At 40.8% G+C, this 10,000-nt stretch overlaps 1 protein-coding gene across 22 annotated transcripts in view; it reads left to right on the top strand.

The window, feature by feature from the left end:
- C3G (C3G guanyl-nucleotide exchange factor) overlaps nucleotides 1–10,000 on the top strand; it is a 136,230-nt gene that overhangs the window by 12,561 nt on the left and 113,669 nt on the right. For 6 of the 22 annotated variants that reach the window (XM_070126618.1, XM_070126617.1, XM_070126616.1 and 3 more), the window contains exon 2: nucleotides 630–996. The exons of 3 other annotated variants lie outside the window; for them this stretch is intronic. In XM_070126618.1, the coding sequence (XP_069982719.1) occupies nucleotides 630–996 (367 nt within the window). Of the gene's footprint in view, nucleotides 1–360; nucleotides 997–2,694; nucleotides 2,739–2,843; nucleotides 2,896–8,071; nucleotides 8,139–10,000 lie in introns of those variants that run through there. 13 more of the 22 variants (XM_070126627.1, XM_070126624.1, XM_070126623.1 and 10 more) reach the window with 6 other exon arrangements.

Raw genomic sequence — 10,000 nt, 5'->3', positions numbered from 1 at the left:
GAAGGAGAGAGACAGGGAGATAGAAAAGGGGACATAAAGGAGAGGAGAGAGAGAAAAGGAGAAGGAGAAATGGGAAATAGAAAGGGAGGGAGGCATGGGTAAGAGAAAGGAAAGAGAGAGAAAGTGAGGAGAGAGAGAAGAGAAGAGAATGGGAGGGGAATGTGGCGAGAAAGAGGTAGAGGGGAGGCGAGTGGAGAAAAGGAGGAGAGAAAGAGGGAAGTGGGAAAAGAGAGGAAGGGAAGGAGGGAAAAGAAGGGAAGGAAGAAGGGAGAGAAGGAGAGAGAGAGAGAGAAGGGGGGAGGGGAAAGGGAAGGAGGAAAGGAAGGAAAAGGGAGGTGGGGAAGGAAGGAAAAGGGAGGGAAGGAGGAAAGTTGGGAAGAAGGGAGGAAAGGAGGAAGGATGGGAAGTGAGGGACGGGCGTAGGGAGGAAAGGTGGTTACCGTGGCTTCTATCACTGTTTATTTTCCGTCAACCTTCGCTGAAACACAGGTCGAAGAGACAGACGGTAGAAGGCGGACGCTAGGGAGCGAGACTTGGGACTTGATGTTCCGAGGGCGAGAGGACACCGTGTTTGTGTGCGAGAGCCTCTCCGGTGTAGACCCGTCCTTATTCTTCGTTCTTTGTGCTAGACTCGCCACCTGCTGGCTCGGAAGATGGCGACTCGACGCAAAATGTCGATGAGCAGCCTGCTGGGCGACGTGCGCAAGAAGGTCGGCCGCAAGATGACCATTCACGACCCGTCGTCCGTGGCGTCGCTGGTCGGCTCCCTCACGCACCTGCGGGTGCTCGAGGAGGACGCCCGTCGAGGCCGCGCCAGCTCCGAGCCTCCCGCTACAGTGCCAGATACCCACAGCGACTGCTCCTCCGACGAGAAGGAGTTGGAGGACGACACCGCGATGGAGCCAGAGCATGAGGAGGACGACGACAGCGATGACGATGAATTCTACATCGCTTACTTGATGGAGATGCAGGAGGGAGACGGCTCGTTCATGAACGGTGAGCTTTGCTACTGCTGTCGCGCGATGCTGCCGCTGGCCCTGAGGCAGGCTTGCTGCGTGAATCTGGCCCTGCCCTGCTGCACCTCGGACGCCACCGTCCACGGACGCTTGTGACTCCCTCACGCTTCAAGACTGGACTTGGATCAGCTCTGCTGTGCTCACTAAACCCATGTCATAGTAATATATAACCAGCTAAAGTTGGATAATGCAGAGTGTTCATTGACTAACTCATATCAAGCAGCTGATATAGCACAATTTCACTGCATTGTATTGACATAATGAACAAATAATTTTGTTTTTATAATCTTATTGTTATTGCAGTTTGCATATTTTTTTTGTAATAGTGTAATAAGTGCTGCTTCAGTTTGAAATCTGCTTTTACGCCAGGTGTACTGCAAAAGCTTTCATCATCACGGGATTACGAACTAGTAAAAAGCATTGTGCAGTGCTTTTCGGATACGCTTCGACGATCGGCTTATGTTGTACAGGGCGCCAGCAGTTTCCTCTTTGTTTTGTTTTCGCTCATGAGAACTAAGCATATTGCTTCTCTTATATTGCCTTTCGCTTTCTGCTAACACCTGTCGAATTGGAAAGTGAAAAAGCAGCAGATGTACGTTTCTCCAGACACGCTCGTGCCGTCGGAACACTTTCACACGTACGCCAGTGACTAGCCGTGCCTACTGAGCCGGAGGGCGGGCGCCTTCGGGGCCGGCAAGGGAGGGGAGCTACAGCGTTCTGTATCAGAAAGCAAAACAAATTGTCACCATTTAAGAGTGGAGTAAGCAAGGTGCCACTCCTTGTCCTGTATTGAAGTTTAAAAACCAGTTCATCTACAGAACCAAGTCGTTTAGGATAACGTTTCAGAGGGATTAACAGGCAATCTAGTGGTTTCTAACCCCCTGCTTCCACAGGGCAGAAACCCTCTCTTGATGCGTTCCAGCGGTTGGCCTTGTGTTCCTTTGCAAGTCTTCTGTCTATTCCAGCCCTATCATCATATTACGGATAGTTCATGTTGCCCTAGAGCTCTTGCAAAATCTAGGCTATGTAGGTCTCCTAAGTAAGTTGTATTGTTTTCATAATGTGTCTGTGCTCGAGATGCTCGGGGTTGAATGAACAGAATGTAGACCAGTGCTACTCAAAATGCGACACGCGGCGAGTTTGCAGAGAAGGAAGATGTAGTGGTATGATTTCGGTGTGAGATGAAAATGTCATTGGTCGTATACCGTAATTCTTTTGGGTTTGCGCTATATTACCATGAATTACTATTTGCCGGATCGTAAATAAATAATACAAAGACTGGAAAAAAAATCCTTACCGGACAGCCTGGTCAGATAGATTAAATGATACTGAACAAGACTTTATATTCTACATACATGTGTGTGTGCGTGTGCATGTGCAAGTACGTGTGTGTGTGTGTGTGTGTGTGTGTGTGTGTGTGTGTGTGTGTGTGTGTGTGTGTGTGTGTGTGTGTGTGTGTGTGTGTGTGTGTGTGTGTGTGTGCGCGCGCGCGCACTACATGAATATTTACCAGACATGTAGCAAGGTCTTTCGGTATGATTCTAGCCTTTCATTTCTTAGTCTAGGGTGCACGCTTTTAACTCCCTGTGCGGTGTAGGCAGCGGCTGTAAATGCGTGCGATCTCTTTTGCTGCCTCGAGGCTTCTGAAGCCTCTTAGCGGATAGCTAGAACTCTGACGATCCCCTGGCGTCGGAGCTTTCGCTTGGGAAGGAGAGCACAACAGTATGTTTTGGCCCAACACAAATATCTTTCTGATACGTCTTTTATATATTTGGATTGAGTTCTGCAGACTGTGCATTTTCAACTTCTATTGCTTTGTCTTTTCAGGTAAAGACCAAATTGTTTGTTGCCCAGGGAGTCCAGACTGTTCCCCGGGACGGTAAGTAAAGTACTTGTTTGTTATTGTTTTTGATAAGAAATATTTTACGTCCGGTTGGCCTTCGTACACTTTTCCTTCATTATTTATTCATCTGGATTCACTTGTTTCTTATAAGGTTCATTGTTAAGCAAATTCCCATGCATAGATAGGTGTATATACATGTATAAATCCTATCATATTTGCTTATACGTCCATGTAGCTCGTGAGTAAAGTAACAACGCTCAAAAGGTGTAAAGGAAATCACGGACGCGTCGATGTTGACCAGCGCTGACGCAAGGAAATGATGTCAGCCAAGCGTGATAGAGCAGGTCTGGCCCATCGAGAAACGAGCAAGTAAACCCTCTCAGCCCGGATCGCAGACCTTACATCCCTGAAAACACCTGATGATTTTTGCGCACAGGCACGGAAGCTGTCATTGTGCTTGCGCCTCTGATAGCGGTGGGCCGGCGCCACTGACATACGTGCGGGAAATACGTTAATCCATAGGAATATATTTATAGGTGTATTTGTAGATGTAGATACAGATGTAGATGTATATAGATATGGATATAGATGTATCAATATAAATACAGACACGTGCATAGTGTGTGAATGCGAATAACGTATCCACATCTAAGGGGCATACACATTGTACTTCACTGGTTAATAGTTACGATGAAGCAACAACCTTTGTGCAAGGAAAGAGACGACATTGCAATGGCAGCCCAACGCAGGGTCCACGGGGAATCCAGGTCCAAAGACACGAAAACCACGGCAGGTCGGCCTCTTTCTTCCTGAAGCGAGTTGTCTGACGGCGGCGGCGGCGGGGGCGACGGAGGGGCAGTAGGCCGTGACCCAGATCGGCCCGGCTACACGGCGAGAAACAAAATAGGTTATTGATTTGATTTAGAAGAGGCCTAGAAGTGCCCCCTAGAGACTGCAGGCTCAGCTCTTCCCGGGGAGAGGGGGCGGGGGAGGGGGAGGGGTGGGTTGCTATTGTTCTGGGTTCACGTTGCTCTTCCTACCGCATCGGGGGCAGGGGAGGGAGGGGGGCCGGGACCACAGGCACAGTGGTCATCGTCATCGTCGTCACCAACGTCACCCATCGCTAATTATCATCACCATTACTATCCTTATCATCACTATCGTTATCATCATTACCATAATCACTATTATCATCACTATCATAATAATGATCATCACTCGTTATCATCGTGACTATCATTATCATTATCATCACTATTTTTATGATCACTATTGTTATCATCAGTATTGTTATTATCATCATCATCACTATCTTTATTATGATGATCATCACTATCACTATCATTATTGTTAGTCTCCTCACCATCATCACTGTCACCACTACTACTGTCAGCATCAGCGTGATGTTGATTATTATTGGATACCAGGAATTGTTCTAAGGATTATGGTGAAAGGGAGGAAACTCTGTGTGTGAATGAGTGAATGAGTGAGTGAGTGAGTGTGAGTGAGTGAGTGAGTGAGTGAGTGAGTGGGTGAGTGAGTGAATGAATGAGTGTGCATGAGTGAGTCAGTGAGAGTGAGCGAGTGAGAGTGAGTGATTGAGTGAGTGAATGAGTGAGTGAGAGTGAGTGTGAGTGAGTAATTGAGTGGGTAAGTGAGGGAATGAGTGAGGGAGTGAATGAGTGTGAGTGAGTAAGTGTGAGTGTGATAGAGTGAGTGAGTGATTGAGTAGGTGAGTGAGTGATTGAGTGAGTGAGGGAATGAGTGAGTGAGTGATTGTGAGTGAGTGAGTGAATGAGTGTGAGTGAGTGACTTAGTGAGTGAGTGAGTGAGTGAGTGTTTCATTGCATGTCTGTTTCTGTATGGAGGGGATGGGGTGACGAGGTCTCCGCCAATTTTGTTTTTGCTGCTTTCGCGTTCGTTCCGGTGCTTTTATGGGCACGTGATTTCCTTTTTTTTGCGTCGAGAAACTTTACGATCGACGTCGTTTTCAAGTATTTGTGCGCAGGAGTGGTTTACGGTCGCGGGATCTTTTTGCTTCTTTTGGGAAAGTTTTTTTTTTTAGAGTATATGAAGACTTCCCTGGCGATGTTGTTTGTGTTTATTTTGTGACTTGCAGTAGAAAGCTTTTGAGTCCTGTAGACAGTGTTGGGTTTTCTGGCAACAACATTTAGGTAGTTTGTATGGAGGCAGAACATATGGCTAATTTTATGGGGCTTTGTGTTTGGAGACCTGTGAGCAAAATGGCGAAGGGAAGAACAAGAAAACGCACGAATATGCCGAAGGCCTTTTCGCCGCATTGCTGCCTCTCGCCCCGAAGAAGCGATATAGCGAAAGGGCATTCGGTATATTCCCCTTTGAGAGGTGTGTGGCATCACGAACACAGCGCTTCTACCTTAAGCCATGGTTTTGGAGTTCCAGCGCCGAAGGCATAGCGGCCAGAGGGGTAGCTGCCCCCTTGCCCCCGACGCGGCCACCACTTTCATCCTACTGGGTTGACTCTACCCCCGATCTCTGGTCCACGTGCAGTCGCTCAGCCGCCTCATTTCCCTCGGTGAAATGTAAACAAACTGGGTCTCTGTAATTGGTCATATGACGCCCAAACCTCCGTAATAGTTTATTTGTTGCAGACGTCGCCATTGGCATTGTGTGACGTAGTTTCCGGAGAATTAAAGCCTTTTCATGTGAAAGGGCCACGCCTTCCTGTGGGAGGTGACGCTGAAGTTCAACATTAGATTATGATATAACGCTTGGCACGTTGACCTGCAGCGCCGTGGGAAGGCATGAAGGACACGCAGCGATGCTCTTGTTGATGTTATTGTTATACTTTTTGTAAGAGCGATGGCAGTGGGGATGCTAATGGTATTACTGATAGTATTAGTAAATATTGAAAATGATAATAATGATAGTAATAATAGGAATGATGATAATAATGATAATGATAATAGTAATAGTAATAGTAATATCAATGATAATAATGATAATGATAATAATGATACTACTACTACTACTAGTAATAATAATAATAATAATAATAATGATAATGATAATGATAATGATAATGATAATAATAATAATAATAATAATAATAATAATGATAATGATAATAATAATGATAATAATGATAACAACAATAATGATAACAGCAACAACAACAACGATAATGATAATGATGATAATCTTTATTTCAGCCAAAACGCCATACATGGATAAAACTAACATAGAGGTAGAAAACACAGAAATGAGATATAGTATAATGTAAAATTCCATTTAGATAAAAGAACATACAAAACAGAACATTATTCACTTCAGCATAACATTAGACAAACATCCCTCACTCAACGCTGATATACAATAGATTGGAATGATGGGACTACTTGTTTAGATATCCTCTTAGCATCACTGTGGGCGATGCTTTTGATCAGAATATTGCCACATTTTAATATACGATTGTAAGTTGTAAGATATAGCTCTGAAAAGTTCAGGGAAACTCATTGCTTTATCTACAACAAACATACGGGATGCACTCTCCCAGGGCGGGACATTCAGGAGCAGTCTCATTACAGTGTTATATGAAACACGAAGCCTAGATATAGTGGCCACTATCTGCCGGTTTGTTGGAACTGCGAGGCCCGACCCAAAGAATATTCGTATACTTGACATGCATAAATAAAGAAATAAATGCACATACATCAGTCTAGACATGCATATCAACCGGGCAAATAGATGGTTAAATGTATATCTATCAGATATATAGACAGATGTGCCTTTATTTCTGCGTCTATATATATATATATATATATATATATATATATATATATATATATATATATATATATATATATATATATATGAAAATTCATCAGGTCGGGCCTGGCACAATTTTAACAAACCGGCTGTATACATCTATACTTGGTACTTGGGATACTTAGTACAAGGAATAGCAGAATGTCTTGAACAAGTTACACCAGGATATTTAGCGATCGACATACTCTGACTAATAGTAATGATGATTATGATAATGATATTTTGAAGTGATAATAGTAATGATGATCAATAATAGTGATGATAATAAGAATGATAATGATTATGATGATAATGATAATGACTGTTAATGATCATGATAAAGAAGATAGTGGCAGTGCTGTTGTTAATGATAATAAGGATGATGGCAATGATGATAATTCGAATAACAATGATAAGAAATGAGAAATGATATTGTTATTGCTTTTGTTGTAATTTGTGTCGTTGTTATTTCTTTGTTACTGATTTTAATTATCATTATTAGACATTCATTTTATTACTATTATATGCGTTATGACAGTAAAGATACAGTAACAAAGACATATTGATAGTAATGATGATATAAGCATAAACGCCAAAAATAAAACAATTGATGCTGAGGAGTAAACAGTGACTTATATTAATGATGTGATAATGATGATAGTAATTCTAATAGTGATTTCTGTTCTTTGGCCTGCTGTTATTGTAATTGGCTCGCCATTTTTATTTTATGTTGCTTTTATCTGTTATTATTAATATCATCATGACTATTACTAGCAGGACCTGTGGAAATTCCTTGGAGGAAAACAAAATAGTGAGGTGCTTCTCTCCTCTTCCCCTCGTCCACCTTCCTACTTCCACCTCACTCTCTCTTTGATGATGATAATGAGGAGGAAATTATGATAATATAATGATTATGGTAGTTATAGTAATGGTAGAGAAGTGGTTATGATAAAGCATGGGCAATAGTGACTTCCTTTGCCTCGCTTGTAATATCACTGGATATCCTGTTGGCAATTTTTTTAATAACGGAAATTGATCGCTGTTATCCTTCTGCAGTATTTTTCCGCCTTGCTGATGGGAGAACAAAGGAGCCGATATGCGTAAAGGTGGAAATTGGGGGATGAAGAACACACGTATGGGTTTATTGGTGAACTGGCGGGCAGAAACAGTAGATGGCTGGATCAGCTGATGGCTTTCCGATCCCGGCGGTATATTATCTGACAAGCTACGAATAAATGTAATTAGATCCTAACACTGATTTAGCACTTATTTAGAGACATTTGCAACGTTTTATTAAAAAAAAAAAAAAAAACTACGAACTTGATTCCGCGAAGTGGATTGACACGAAATGCTGAGCAGTCAGTAGCAGTGACGTCAGCGGCGAGGGGGAGGGGCCGGGTGGTGGCGCGCGGAGCCTGAGGGTCACACGGACCAGTCCCGCGCGTATCGTGGTGCAGGAAGGACGTCGTGGAAGTGCGGGGATGTGTGCCTTAGTGGGTGTGGGCGAGGTTTTGGCGTTGATTTTTCTAATGTTATTTACTTACATATGTATATATACATTTTTGTTGTAGCAGTGTTTGTTTTTTTCTGTGTTTATACGGTACGGTGTTTGTATTTTTGGTCGTATACGTACATGTTTATATATATATATATATATATATATATATATATATATATATATATATATATGTATGTATCTATACACATATACATTCATGTGTGTATATATATATATATATATATATATATATATATATATATATATATATATATACACTTATTTACTTATTTATTAGATATGAGTATATGTATATATATATATATATATTTATTTATTTATTTATTTATTTATTACACACACACACATATACATATGAATATACTTTTACATATACAGACATACACATACAAATATACATACAGATTTATACATACACGTAGACATGCATACATATACATACGTACATACATGTATACATACGTGTATACATGTATACATACATACATACATGCACACATGCATACATACATGCACACATACATACATACATGCACACATACGTACATACATGCACACATACATACATACATACATACATGCACCCATATATACATACATGCACACATTCATACATACATGCACACATATACATACAAGCACACATACATACATACATGCATGCATACATACATACACACAAACATACACATACACATGCATACATACATATATACATATATACATAAATGCATACATGCATACATACATACGTACACGCACAAATATATACATACATGTACATATACATACACATACATACATGAATGTATGCACACATGCATACAGATATACATACATACATACAGACAGACAGACAGACAGACATAAACATATATGCATATATATATATATATATAAATACATATACATATACATATATACCTATGCATATATACATATAGGCATACATACGTGCATATGAACGTGCATACATACATGCATACATATATACATATACATATGCATATATACATATATGCATGTATACATATATACATATATGCATATATACGTGTATATTTACGTGCATACATACATGCATACATATATACATGTATACATACATACATACATGAATACATACATACATGAATACATACATACATGCATATATACATTTATACATATATAAATACATGCATTCAAATATACATACAGGCAAACATACATGTGTACACACTTCAATTGAGACGTATGCATACATGCATACATACATAGACATAGATCCATGCATACATATATGCATGTATGCATATATACGTGCATGCATAATACATGTATCCATACATACACGCTTTCATACATATATTCATACATCCATACATATATATGCACAGGGGGTCCTCGAACACACCCAAATAAGTACATGTACGTACGAACATAAGCACCGGTCACTCACATATGCAAATGCAGCACGTATAGATGTATTAAAGTCATAATCTAAAACATAACAAGACACTTCTATGACGTAAACGAAAACATAACATAAGCTAAAAGAACACACGGAAGACAAACAGTAAATACTGTACATTATTTCTAGCGTCGTATCCACGAAACGTCGTAAGTCGAGACCGTCGTAAACCGAGGACCTCCTGTACATACACATATTCATACTTCTGCGCATACAAACATACGTATATACATATACACATACATGAAGCTAAATCCAAATTACATATGGGATTGGAATACACATACATATACATATAAACACACATGTATACCTATACACATACATACATGCATGAATACTTACATGCATACGTGTATACATGCATGCATATATATATATAT

This window comes from Penaeus vannamei, chromosome 10, assembly GCF_042767895.1.
Source record: "Penaeus vannamei isolate JL-2024 chromosome 10, ASM4276789v1, whole genome shotgun sequence".
NCBI classification, from domain to species: domain Eukaryota; kingdom Metazoa; phylum Arthropoda; class Malacostraca; order Decapoda; family Penaeidae; genus Penaeus; species Penaeus vannamei.
The sequence above is the reverse complement of the archived record's forward strand: the minus strand, read 5'-3'. Positions and strand labels throughout refer to the sequence as shown.